The sequence below is a fragment of the Brachyhypopomus gauderio genome, chromosome 18, assembly GCF_052324685.1.
Source record: "Brachyhypopomus gauderio isolate BG-103 chromosome 18, BGAUD_0.2, whole genome shotgun sequence".
NCBI lineage: Eukaryota > Metazoa > Chordata > Actinopteri > Gymnotiformes > Hypopomidae > Brachyhypopomus > Brachyhypopomus gauderio.
Window position 1 is genome coordinate 13628235 of NC_135228.1, and position 13833 is coordinate 13642067.

The 13833-nt window shown below is 43.0% G+C and overlaps 1 protein-coding gene across 5 annotated transcripts in view; it reads left to right on the forward strand.

Annotated features, from left to right (window-relative positions):
• The first annotated feature begins 4013 nt into the window (after positions 1 to 4013).
• LOC143482390 (actin-binding LIM protein 3-like) overlaps positions 4014 to 13833 on the forward strand; it is a 55161-nt gene continuing 45341 nt past the window's right edge. For all 5 annotated transcript variants that reach the window (XR_013122205.1, XR_013122206.1, XR_013122207.1 and 2 more), the window contains exon 1: positions 4014 to 4633. Coding sequence is in view for 1 of the 5 variants with exons in the window: in XM_076980732.1 (XP_076836847.1) it covers positions 4621 to 4633 (13 nt within the window). In the remaining 4 variants the exon portion in view is untranslated. The remainder of the gene's footprint in view (positions 4634 to 13833) is intronic.

The following is a 13833-nucleotide window of genomic DNA, read 5'->3' on the forward strand; positions in this document are numbered from 1 at the left end:
TGCTGAGTTAGTGCTCATTTAAGTACTCAACAAACAGGTGAGTCTTCAGTCTACGTTTGAAGATGGCGAGAGACTCTGCAGTCCGAGCAGCTAGTGGAAGATCGTTGCACCATCTCAGAGCCAGGACAGAGAATAGTCTTGAGTTTTGTCTTCCATGAGGCTTTAATCATGGTGTTTCAAGTCGAGCCGTGCTTGAGATTCATAATGCTCTGTAGGCTTTGTAGACAAGCATGAAGGTTTTACACAAGGATACACATGTATACCATGTTAACCAGACGTGATGTACACTTTTTTGGGTGGATCTAGTTTGAGGACTGAAAATTCTGCACAATGTATGTTTTTCAGGTAAGGAATTTCAGCTGTGGTAACAGATTCCAGCACTATTGGACACAGCAGTTTGATGTGTTGTCACCTCCCTCCATTGTTAAATTAGATTTGTTTGCTCATCTGTTGTCAAAATGCAAATGCAAAACGAAAATCAAAGGGTAAAGGTTAAAAAATACCAAATAAACTGGTCAAAAAGGTTAAAGATCAAAGGTGAAAAAGAATGGTGTTCTATGGGATTACAGAGTGAGAATGGTAGACTATGGGAATACAGCATGAGAATGGTGGTCTAAGGAGATACAGAGTGAGAATTGTGGTCTTTTGGACTACAGAGTGAGGACTAGCCTCTTTTCTCATGGTACACCAAGGACATCCAATGAAATGTCAAAGACAGTCTTTCACATCTGCCCTTTCACTGTATTGTCTATGCTGTAACTGCTGAATAAAGTATGTCTCTAGATAGTGCTGAGACCTGATAACCATTACAGCTCTCTGCTCAGAGGCAATGAAAAAAATCAGGGTGGTTGTATTTGAAGGTCTTTCCTGCAGCAGGAACTGTGATCTAATTTTACATTAGAATCCTAAAAAAAATTCTGGCCTGTAATGTGGCATTCTGAGCACACAGTGCTAAACTGACATCTCCACTGCAGACTCTTCAGCAACACGCAGTTCAGCAGTTATCAGAACCTACACGAACATGTCATCAGCGTGACAGCTTGGAATCAGAACCTGAATTCTCCCTTTTTATATTGTGTGGTTTCAAAGCAATTATGCATTACATTTAGACAGCCATAATTGTTAATACAGTTACAAAGGAGTTTGAAAATGCTTTTGTTTGTAATTGTATTCTCTCAAATTTATTTATAATTTTAAGAATTGAAAAATACAAAAAAAGGGTTTATTTTGTTTAGTAATATTGTACAAATTGTAAAAGATTTATTTTAGATCTGTCAAATACAATATGCAAATTGTAGAATGATTACTATGCATTTTGGACAAAAACAAAAAACGTTTGGAACAATAGTGACATCATCTGGTTATAATGTGGAGGTACTGTAATAATACACTGTAATAGTGTAATTGCATATTGTATGATACACATAAAAAGGAGAATAAATTGTCTATTTTCAAAGAACCAGGCAACAGAATAGGCAATATCACACTGATGCAAACTACAGTAAATCACACCATGTCAGTCACTTTGACCCCCCTCCGAAAACATATCTTTTTAATAATTGTATGGTCCAAGTTTTCGAATCATACATTATACTTGCTTAATGTTTTCATAAAAGATTTTCTTTTTCCATACAAGCTTACTCTTAAAACTATCTCTGATTCAATCACAAAAAATTATGCTAGTATTTTCCACTCGTATATTATGCTGTGATTTATTCCACCCAGGACAAGATCTGAGCCCCTTAGCCTTCATTAGAGCGCTCTCTATGTAACACGTGAACCACGATGAAAGATCACGTGATTGGTCACGTCATCAAGGGGTCAACGCCTTCGTGTCTTGTCCTGAGTCAAATAATTGACTACATAATGTACGAGTACTGTCCGACTATCTCCGACTATGAGCTTAGTCTATATTTCAGAACAAGAAATCAAATGCCGTATAACATTTTAATAGCCCTATCCATAACAAACGAATTGGCAAAGGGTTATAAATCAGTTTTCTGTGACATGGTCGCCGCTACCACTTTACGATATCAACTAATAAAATAGGCTAATTCAATGCGAATCACCTAAAGTGGCACCTTAGTGGCGCTAACTTTGAATGTCACGTCAGATCATGAATGTAAATGTTAAAATTACCTCAGTTAGATTTTTTTCGCATCATGATAACTGAATATGCACAAAGCTAACCCTCATTAAAGCGTTATGTAAATTTTCAATACTCGCCAAATAAATTATTTTTAGCCCTTATTCGGTAAACAGTATCAACGCAATACGTCTCAGAACCACAAGATGTCAGCAAACGGACAGGTTTGTAAATATTTAAACACATTTGCTAAAACTGAAAGTAGCTAAAAAATTAAAACGTATATGGAAGCTAATAAAACACGTGCTTATACAATTTACAATATATTGTGACAATATAAACAATGTTTTATAAACTGGTTCTCGTTGTATAATAATGATAGTATGTCACTAATTAAATTCAATTCTTTATTTACCTCAGACACAAGGTACATGGTCCATATCAAGAAAGAAAAACAAAACAAAACAAGATAAAGTAAGAAAATAAAAATAATAAACAAGACAGGTACACACCCCTCAGACATATAGACACTCTCTCCAGTGTCGCCTAAGCTTAGATGAGAACCTCACCGAACTCTTAACTGGATTAACTAAAGATTCAATTATGCTTTTTTGTGAGAAATCCAGTCTACACATGAATTTGTAGATGACATTTCTCAGGACTGCATCACATCCAGGCACATTGGAGTGTGCAAAGAGGTAACTGGCACTAAACCACCTAGGTAGCTTCATCAACAGTCTCATAGTGTCATTATATGCTACTGTCAGCTTCTGGTAGCTGCTTTTCTTATACCTACACCATAAGTGGGCAGTATACATGGGTGAACAGAAGGCTTTAAACAGAAAGCATTCTCAACTGTACTGATAAGTCATTCATGTAAACATTGAACAAAGCAGGAGATAAAAGCCCGCCTTGGCGGACACCATTAGATACATTAAATGGGGTGGATATTCTACTCCCCCATTTCACATACATCGTCTGGTGACTGTACCAATACACCAAAATCCTAATGATGACCTTTGGGACACCCCTCTGCAACAATTTCATAAATAACTTACCATGATTGATCCTGTCAAAGGCCTTAGAGGCATCAAGAAAACACATAAAAACAGTAGAGTTCTGGTTGACATAATTGGCAACCATTTATTTTAACGCAATTATACACATATCAGTGCCATGTTTCTTTTTAAATCCGAATTGATTATCTGATGTTAGTAAAAATGCATCCAGTCTTGTGAGAAGGACTCTTTCTAGAACCTTGGAGGGGACACTAGACAATGCTATTGGTCTATAGTTATCAATACTGTTCAGCTTCCCTGCTTTGTCCTTTAGGACTGGAACAAGCAATATGTCCAGAAGAGACTCAGGTAGCACCCCATGGATAAGGAACCCAGTAAAACACATTGCCAGTAGAGGACAGAGTTTCTTACTGCCATACTTAAGGTGCTCAGCACAGATTTGATCCATACCACATGCCTTATTATTTTCTAGTGCCGATATCGCCTCAAGAACTTCCTCTGATCTTATTACAAAGTTTTCAGTTGAATCTATGTTATCTACTACAGATGGGTCCTTCCTTATACAATTAAACAGCTCTTGGTAATGCTTACACCATTTCTCAACAATATTTTCAATACCAGTCACTCCTTCTATATCAGAAGGGAGAGATATTTTGCAGTTGTTCAGAGCTTTAACCTCCTTCCAAAAGACAAAATAATCATTATCCTGTAATCTACTAGCAAGTGCATCAGCTCTCATAATAAACGTTAAACGTTTCACAAAACATTTGGGCTAAGCAACGTACAGGCGTTCAACATTTGTAAAATTCATGACTACATGCTTTTATTTATTTATTTGCGGGGGGGGGGGGCGTTATAGGGTTATTTGCCAGTGATCTTGTAATACCACAAAAATCCAGAGGGTGGAAGTTGCAAGTTATTCTTCCTTGGTGTTTCCTATAATGCATCGTTTTCGCGCAATTGAAACAGAGCAGTCTTTGTCCTGTGCGCATCTACGCACCGCCGGTCCCACTGCGGCCGGCTTGGCTTTACATGACTGGAAGAAGCGCGCGAGCATGTCACATCCACTGACAGCGCGTGACAGCGGACGGCGCGAGCCACAACTACAGGACGGCGCTCCACACACCGAACGCTCTGCGGAGAGGTGCCGCGCTCCGTCTCCTGGGTTCTGACTCGGCTATGCCATACCGGTGGTACCACAAAGGCGGTCTGGGCAGTTCAGTAGCGGCAACAACAGTGTTCTGAGCGCTTTCTCCACGCAGGAAACACCCATCACCGTAATTTTCGGAGTCCCGGTCCGTTTGTCACCTTGTCAGGGGAGCTCAACTGGACCTGGTCCGGCACGTCCCCCACTTCTGCTGTAAGGGTTAGGAAATAATCGTGGTATTAACTTGTTTAGTTCTCCACAGGACCTCTCTTTTTTTAAAAAAACACACCGGTAAAACACGGACCATGGCGAACACGCCAGAACTGTAACCTGCTCGGTTATCGCTGGAGACGAAGACACTTCTCATCATGAACACGAACGGTAAGAATGCAGTGTAAATAAGACCAATTATGTGCTGTAGTCTCGACAATATTGCCTCGACAGTATTCAGCATTGCAAGCAAAACTGGTTGTTAACCACTCATGTCTCCTGTGTCATCACTGTTAAGTTATTAAACTACAAAAAAGTAAGTCTTGCTATTGCAATTATTGATAGGGGCAGCACTTCATTTGCACCGAGTCAACTGTATTTGTAAATGTCAAAAAGAAATGCATTGTTTGACAGTGAGCTTATACTGAATGAGAAATAATGAGCTTATTATATTTAACCTATTACCCAGCATTGACCTTCAAGCACACCTGAGAATAATAACCATGGAGTTAGCTATATGATGCACAGAAAGTTAAGCTCCCCCATCCCCTCACCACACACACACACACTAGAGAGCTTCCTTCTGGTTAAAACTAAGCTGGTTAAGGAGCTCGTAAAATAACCTTAAATGGTATTCAGCAGGAGTTGGCAGAAGAACCTTGAGAACTTTCTCCTGACCCTAATCCAAGATGTTTATCAGCACAGGTTAGCTCTGACATCTTACAGAGCTACTGTATTACCTCCAGTTGTGCTGTATAACCCAACTACGGGATAGTCTGCAAAGCAGCAGCCATTGAGATTGGTTTAGGAGTGAAACTGTATACTTAAATCCATTAGCTCAGTATACTTAAATCCAGGAGCTCAGTATACTTAAATCCAGGAGCTCAGTATACTTAAATCCAGGAGCTCAGTATACTTAAATCCAGGAACTCACTGAACTTTAATCCAGGGCTTCACTTTTGCTTTAGGTAGTTGTCGTCTTGGTGTTAGGTTTGTCGAATGGGCCGGATGGCCACCATTAATCACCCCATGAATCTTCACGACTTTGAAGTCAAACATATGGCCATGGGCTGGGAAGCACATAAACTTCGTCAAAGCAGATGTTCTACAGAAACACCTTCAAGGCATATATATATATATATATATATATATATATATATATATATATATATATATATATATATATATATATATATATATATATATATATATATATATATATATATATATATAGTACCCTCAGTTTCCTGTTCTTAGCTGACATGTGGTCTTCTGCTGCTCTATCCCATCCGCCTCAAGGTTCAACTTTGACCAGATGCTCTTCTGCATGCCTCGGATGTAACAACTGGTTATTTGAGTTACTGTTGCCGTTCTAGCTCGAAACAACTCGAACCAGTCTGGTCATTCTCCTCTGACCTCTGGCATCAACAAGGCATTTGCACCCTCAGACCTGCCGCTCACTGGATATTTTCTCTTTTTTGGACCATTCTCCGTAAACCCTAGAGATGGTTGTGTGTGATAATCCCAGTAGATCAGCAGTTTCTGAAATACTCACACCAGCCCGTCTGGCACAAACAATCATGCCACGGTCAAAGTCACTTAAATCACCTTTCTTCCCCATTCTGATGCTCGGTTTGAACTGCAGCAGATTGTCTTAGGCATGTCTACATGCCTAAATGCATTGAGTGGCTGCCATGTGATTGGCTGATTCGACATTTGCATTAATGAGCAGTTGGACAGGTGTACCTAATAAAGTGGCCGGTGAGTGTATATCTACATAACATCTTGTTTTAGGGTGTGTGTGTGTGTGTGTGTGTGTGTGTGTGTGTGTGTGTGTGTGTGTGTGTGTGTGTTCATGTTCATGTGAGCGAGCAGCTTCTTTTCCGGTTTTTAAACATGCAGACCACATCGGATTTGAAATGCTGTTCTACAAACTCAGGTCATTAAAGGGCCCTTTGAAGTGCAAATGCAGGCTGTAATTCACTGTAGTTAATCCTGTGTTGCCCCTCCCACGTCCACACGTAACAGTTGTGATACAGGAGCACAATGCCTAGCAGTGGGTTGCATCCTGTTTCTGGTGATTTCACAAGGAAGACTTATAACACGACTTCAATGAACTCAAATCAATTATGATCAGTTATCTCAGAAGGTTTACATGATGATACATCAAAAATATTTTCCTACGATTAAATAGCTATATTCTGTGTGTTGTGTGTTGCAATATAGTAAAGTGCGTAGGGGGACTCTTGACATGATATGATTAAAGACGGGTAGGCACCCAGGCCGGCATTACTTTGACCAAAGGTACTTATGCTTATTGGACCACGTGGATACAATGACTCATCAAAAACCGCTCATCTACAGGGTCAGAGATAAGCACAGCTCACGCTAGAAATTCCTCTGAGGTATTAGTGAGTTAATTTGTATATAGCAGCCTTAGCGTAAAGTAGGAATATCGTGCAATAATGATTAACATTAACGAATAGCATAACCGAGCACTGATGCTGCGTGCTGCATCCATTAGGACCTACAGTACAGTTGAGGGTGGCGGGGGGGATGATGGGCGGGGGGAGATCATGGAGCCTCTTGGCCGTTATGTGTCGAGGTTGCCCTGAAGCTCTGGTGCTCACGCTACAGCTCTCTTTGTTTCTGCTGAGCTATTGGGAAGCCCTGAAATACCCAGCATTCTTTTGGTAAGCCATGGAACTCAGCTGACAACAAGAACGTGACAGGTGTGTGTGTGTGTGTGTGTGTGTGTGTGTGTGTGTGTGTGTGTGTGTTGGCGTGGGGGGGCGGCGGGGGGGTACATGTGAGTGTGGCCACACCTACGTACCAGAATAAGCAATAAGCACAGCTATGAAAATGACATTATTTCAGTAACCAAATGCGATATAATACATTCAAACAGGATGATCATAGGGTGTAAAGTACTCTGTGGTGACGGGGGGTTCTGAATAGACCCAGAGTGGGGGGGGGGGTGGGGGGGTGGGAGGAGGGGGTAAAACGTGCTGAAAGAGGTACTTTTAATAGGTGCCAAGAGCACAGGTTACTACAGCCCGCAGAGCCACCCCTGCTGTGTGCGTATGGCTCTGAATTACACATATCCCAGATTGCACGCCATTACACCGGTGGGGGGTGGGGGGTGTGGCTGGGCAGGGCCCTTGTGGTATCTATGCTGTAGGCTGCAGGGTGGTCTTCATACACCCGCTCGCTTTGTGCACCATCCCATGCCTGTAAGATTAGTGATCGTTGTGTGATCACTACTATGCTAAGTCAAGGTCAGGGCAAATATGCTGTATGTATATATCAATATTGACTTGCTTTGATATATATATAATTGGTCAATTTGATGAATGCTTGTTGTAACTTGGTTAAATATTGGTCTGCGTTATTCTGACAAAAATTATTTAGACTGAATCCTGTGAAAATCATGATTCATCACAACACTCAGAATTGGTCTGAGATCTGTCAGGATGCTCACACAACACAAGAAAAAAATAGGAATTTGTCAGAGACCTCGTTTGCATATTGGCACACAATATTGCAAAGGCCAGTATTGTGATGTTTTTTTAAAAGCAATATATTGAGTAGCCCTAAAATATATGTTAATGAAAAGCCATCATAAGCAGATTGTGAGTTATTTCCACACTAGTCTTATATTATGGTTATATTCTGGGTATAGTATTAGAGTAAATGACAGTATGGAATAGTACAATTGGTGGGTGTTTATTTTATGCCAGGAATGTCAGCATTACATTTTGAGCCCTCTTACACAAACGCTTGCACAATGTCCTTATCCAAGGAGACAGAGAGAGAGAGAGAGAGTCTTTATTGCGGAGCAGAATCTGCAGTTGTCTCGCGCAGAGCAGAAGGTTGTGGCCTCTGACTCAGGAGCCATTGCAGGACTTTACTGCCAATCTTACCCTGACACCAGCTGAATTAAGTTACACACAGACACCATGACTCACACCACGTTAGAATAAAACATTACACCACATTACTTCATACCTCTAAACAGTGTATGGTCACCTCACAGTGAAAATGGTTTACATCCTGTCTTAAAAATAGAAATATTGGTGTACATCCATATAATTAACAATCTAAAACAAACCTAAACAATCTAAAACAAATAATTTGAGTACAAAAATGGCATAAGATGAGTGTGGAGTTCAGTCGGATTTCGCCAGGCCTGATTTTAAAGGGCCGTGTGAGGTGAAGAGAGCGTGGCACTTCTTTTGGCCTGTGTTGTGCTGCTGGATGTAGCAGAGGGGAAGTTCTAAAGCAGATGTGCTGCCCTGGTCACCAGCAGCACCGACAATTAAACTGCTCCTTCAACCCATGATTAAAGCAGCTCAGAAGGGGGCGGGTGCCCACGCCAGAGCCCGTACCCCTCCGCACTCCGCATGGACACGGCAGTCCAGCTCTCAAACACAATTACACATGTCTGGGAGAATCAACCGTCGTTATCCTGTTTTGTTCCCCTACTCTCTCTCTTTCTCTCTCTCTCTCTCTCTCTCTCTCTATCTCTCTCTCTATCCCTCTCTGTCCATCCAAATGAGACTGGCATGTACAGTTGTGATCAAATTTATTCAACCCCCACTGAAATAAAGTGTTTTGGCCAGTTTGACATTGATTTTGATCATTTCAGTCATCTTATTTACAATTATATCAAAGAGGCACTTATAAATTAGACAAACATAACATAATATTTATGATGGAATAACCACAAATGTCTTTACTGTGCTCACATCATTATCAGTTTTATTCAACCCCCTAGTGACATTATTTTTTAGTACTTAGTACAACATCCTTTTCCAGTTATGACAGCTTTCAAGCGTGAAGCATAGCTTGACACAAGTGTCTTGCAGCGACCTATGGGTATCTTAGCCCATTCTTCATGGGCAAAAGCCTCCAGTTCAGTCACATTCTTAGGCTTGCGCACTGCAACTGCCTTCTTTAGGTCCCACCAGAGGTTCTCAATTGGATTTAAGTCTGGTGATTGCGATGGCCACTCTAGAATGTTCCAGCCTTTCATGTTCAACCATGCTCTAGTGGACTTGGATGTGTGCTTCGGATCATTGTCCTGTTGGAAGGTCCAACGTCTCCCAAGCCGCAGGTTTGTGACTGACTCCATCACATTTTCCTCCAAGATCTCCTGGTACTGAAGGGAATTCATGGTACCCTGCACATGTTGAAGCTTTCCTGTACCATTAGAAGCAAAACAGCCCCAAAGCATAATTGACCCCCCGCCATGCTTCACAGTAGGCAAGGTGTTCTTTTGTTCATAAGCCTGGTTCTTCCTTCTCCAAACATAGCGCTGGTCCATTGTCCCAAACAGTTCTAATTTAGTTTAATCTGACCACAGTACACTGTTCCAAAACCTTTGTGGCTTGTCCCCATGACTTTTGGCATACTGCAGTCGACTTTTCTTGTTCTTTGGAGTCAGCAAGGGGGTGCGTCTGGGCGTTCTGGCATGGAGGTCTTCGTTATGCAGTGCGCGCCTTATTGTCTGAGCTGAAACTTCAGTGCCCACATCTGACAGGTCTTTTTTCAGTTCCTTAGCAGTCACGCGGGGATTTTTCTCCACATTACGCTTCAGGTAGCGCACAGCAGTCGCGGTCAGGATCTTCTTTCTGCCACGACCAGGTAACGTTTCCACTGTGCCCTTTAACTTGAACTTGCGAATGATACTTCCGATAGTGTCTCTTGGAATATTTAACAACTTCGCAATCTTTTTATATCCATTGCCATTCTTGTGAAGAGCAATAACCTCTTCTCTTGTCTTCTGGGACCATTCTCTTGCCTTCACCATGCTTGGAAACACACCAGTAGATGTCTAGAAGGAGCTGAGTATCACAGTCCTTTTAAATCTGCCTAATTGGTGCTTATCATGCTTGATTGCTGCTCGTTGACATCCACAGATGTTTTCAATACCTGATGGAAAACACTGGAATGAACCTCTGTTCTTAGGAGTGGTAGTCGTAAAGGGGTTGAATAATTGTGTCAATGAAGAAATCACAAAAAGGCCATTTAATACTTTATGACAAAAAAAATTGATGCTATCTTAGTTGCATTTAGTTCTTTAACAAGTCCTTGTAAGATTTCATTATGAACACAATTACAAATGTGCACTGAATTCCATAAAACCCTTCGCAGCATTGGGGGTTGAATAAATTTGATCACAACTGTATGCTGGCGGCCCGAGTAAGCCGCAACGACAGGGAAATCGTCACGTCTCTGGTCCGCGTTCTCGGCAGGCCTGACGGAGTGCCAGGCGTGAGTTCGCACGCAGCTGGGGAAGAGTGACACCTCCTCGAACAAGCACGGAGGCACGCTTCCCACTCAGCTCCCTCCTGATTGGCTCTCGCCACCGCTCCACATCCTTTACGAAAGCTGGCACAACCTCAGTGTGGTCTGAATTCTTTCCAGATGCAGACGCCACTGGAGGCTGGTCTCACTACCCGATAACGTGGAACTCAGCCCCTTCCTTCACTGATCTTTTTCAGTGTCCATAAGGAGCCTGTGGACGTTTTTCTTTCCCAGCTAGTGGCTCAAGTAGTTCACATCTTCTTAATAGGCTTCACACAGTACTGCAAGCACAGCACAGATCACCCGCACTCTGCCATTTCATTACAGAAAACGCTGCATCAGTGTCTCCACAGTCAGCCACCAGCACCCAGAGAGCCTCACACCTGAGCAGGCTCCGTCTCCTGGCCAGGCCCGCACGCTCTCCCATCAGCTCGGCAGCAGACGAGCTCAGACTCACAGACCTACGCCAACACACTCGCACGCCATCAACACCCACTCGTCCACCACGCTCACACACAGAGTCAGGCTCGTGGGATCTGTGTTGGACTGTCTGCTGCAGCCCAGGACAGGGAAAGGGAAGCAGTTTGAGTCAGAGAAACTTTAACAGTCACATAAACTCATATACACACACACACACACACACACACACACACACACACACACACACACACACACACACACACACACACACACACACACAGAAGACACTAGAGTGAAAGAAACTTGGAACAGTTGCTGCTTGGCATCCACATCTTGTTATAACCACTCATGTTTGTCATAACAATTACAGTCGAACTCATTCAGAAAATTAAGCAATTTAAGGCTGAGGTTTTGACTGAATCCTGGGGCTTTGAAATTTTGGTGTACTAGATTTTTGGTGTACTAGACTTAAATACTTAAATTTAAGTATGTCACTGTCAAGGCAACTAATGTCCTGTTCGACAAAGTCCTGTACCAAAAAAAAAAAAAACTGGAATGAGTGCGCTCTATTTAAACTCTTAAATACCTAAGACAGGGTTAAGCTGGATCCCTCAAAGTAAATAATAACATAGGAGGCTCATTTTCCTGGATTCTTCTGGATCTGCCATTAAGTCATCCACAGGTGTGCCACCACCTCGTCAGCTCGGCGTATTTAGCGGCCTCGTAAAACACCATCCTGCAGATCGGCTTCCCGGCGCCGTCGTTAGGCCTGCTGTCCGTGCCTCAGTAACCACAGCTGGGCACATGGATGTGCGCTATAAGGCCGGCGTGACTTCACTTCTTCTCAACAGGAGCTGCGATGCCCCGGCGGGCCGATGCCGCTCGGGCTTGCATCCTCATCCCCTTGGCGCTTCTGGAAGGTGTCCCAGTTTAGGATTGGATGGTTGGAGCTCAAATTTAGCTTCCTCATAATGGTACACAGCAGGACAGGTAGACGTAACAGAACGACTAGAACAAACTGGATCTCATGAGCCCCGTAGAGAAACGACAAGCGCTGCTGAAGTCAGAATGAGGAGTTTGGTGTTTCGGGTGGACTTTTCTAGAAGTTGGCGGGTCTAGGCAGAAATCTTTGTTATCAGGAATTTATCACTTTTCTGAGACTTTGGGAGAAATTTTGTTTGCGTGCCACTCTGCCTTTTGTCTCACAAACGGTCTCCTTTCTTTTTCAAGTATCCACAGGAGACAGACAAAAAAAGCAGTTACTTTGCAGTGTTCAGATGCAGAGTGCCATCACGCCACAGTTAAGACAAACTCCCACCGCTGTTTATGGAGAGTAGTGTATTATTCATTGCTTGTGGAGGCAAAGGAGAAGTTTTCTGGCAGAGTTTTAGGGACTTAAATCATAACTTTGGACAGCTGCTTAGCAAGCCTGTAACTTACCACATCCAAGTGCTTTCTGGAGACATTTGATTAACAGCGTGCTTTAGGAAAGAGAAAATTGTTTGGTCCTCTTGAGGCCCTGGTGCGAGGCAGTCTATCTGTGAAGAAATGAGGTGGAACAGTGTGTCGCTCACAGGAGTTCGCGAGCTGGCCAAAGTTCTGAAGTTTGCGAGGCGTCCGCCTTGCCCGCCTGTCATTGGTCGGTCCCCATGACGTTGCCATGGTATTTCGCTGGAGTTGACGACTTACCTAGCAACACCACTGCAGGCAGTAGCCAAAGTAAAGAGTGGAGCGGGTGCGGGAGGCGGGTGCCAGTTCCGGAGGGGGCATCCCGGAGCCTGGCGCCCGCTTCACACCCAGATGGCAGAAGAGTGACAAAGACAGAGGCAGCACAGCCAAGCCGGACTAGGAGCCACCTGGGAGGAGTGTGTGTGTGTGTGTGTGTGTGTGTGTGTGTGTGTGTGTGTGTGTGTGTGTGTGTGTGTGTGTGTGTGTGTGTGTGTGTGTGTGTGTGTGTGTGTGTGTGCGTGCGTGCGTGCGTGTGTGTGGAGAGGTGGAATTTGTTAGAGTGCAAGTGCGATAAAACAGATGAAGCTTGTTTCTAAAATTTAAAAAAGACACAGTGAAAGAAGGAGGTATTTTTTTCATGTGCTCCACACAAGTAATACATTCTCTTTTTGACCGACTTAAATTATTTTTAAGAGCATCTGAAGGTATCTGTTTGTAAATGAGCTGAAAGGAAGAGAGGGCTCCCAGTCTCTACATTTGAATAATTTTATCAACTTTTTTTCTCAGATATTTGTTCCAGTTTGATTCAGCCTAAAGTTTTACATGCAAAATGAGCAATTCTAAGAATGCCAAACGAGATCAGAGCACACACCCTAGCTCCCTTAAGGAGAAACCATTACAGGCCTCACTAGACTAACTACAAGCAACTGTGTGAACTGTGTGTCCAGAACCGCCTCACTTCCACACCCTCGCTGAGCCCCCCTGGGTTGACAACAATGGTCTAGGACCCATCATGAAGAGCTGGGACTCACTGGACACCAACTTCCCGGTCCGTCCAAGGAAACACCCTCCACATGTTCTTGATCTTTTTTTTTTTTTCCAGATCCAGCTGAAAGAGACCATGTTGCACTGGGCCAGGGCCCATAACCTAAAGCACCATTGAGCTACTATTAGGATTTATCAATACCTCAGCA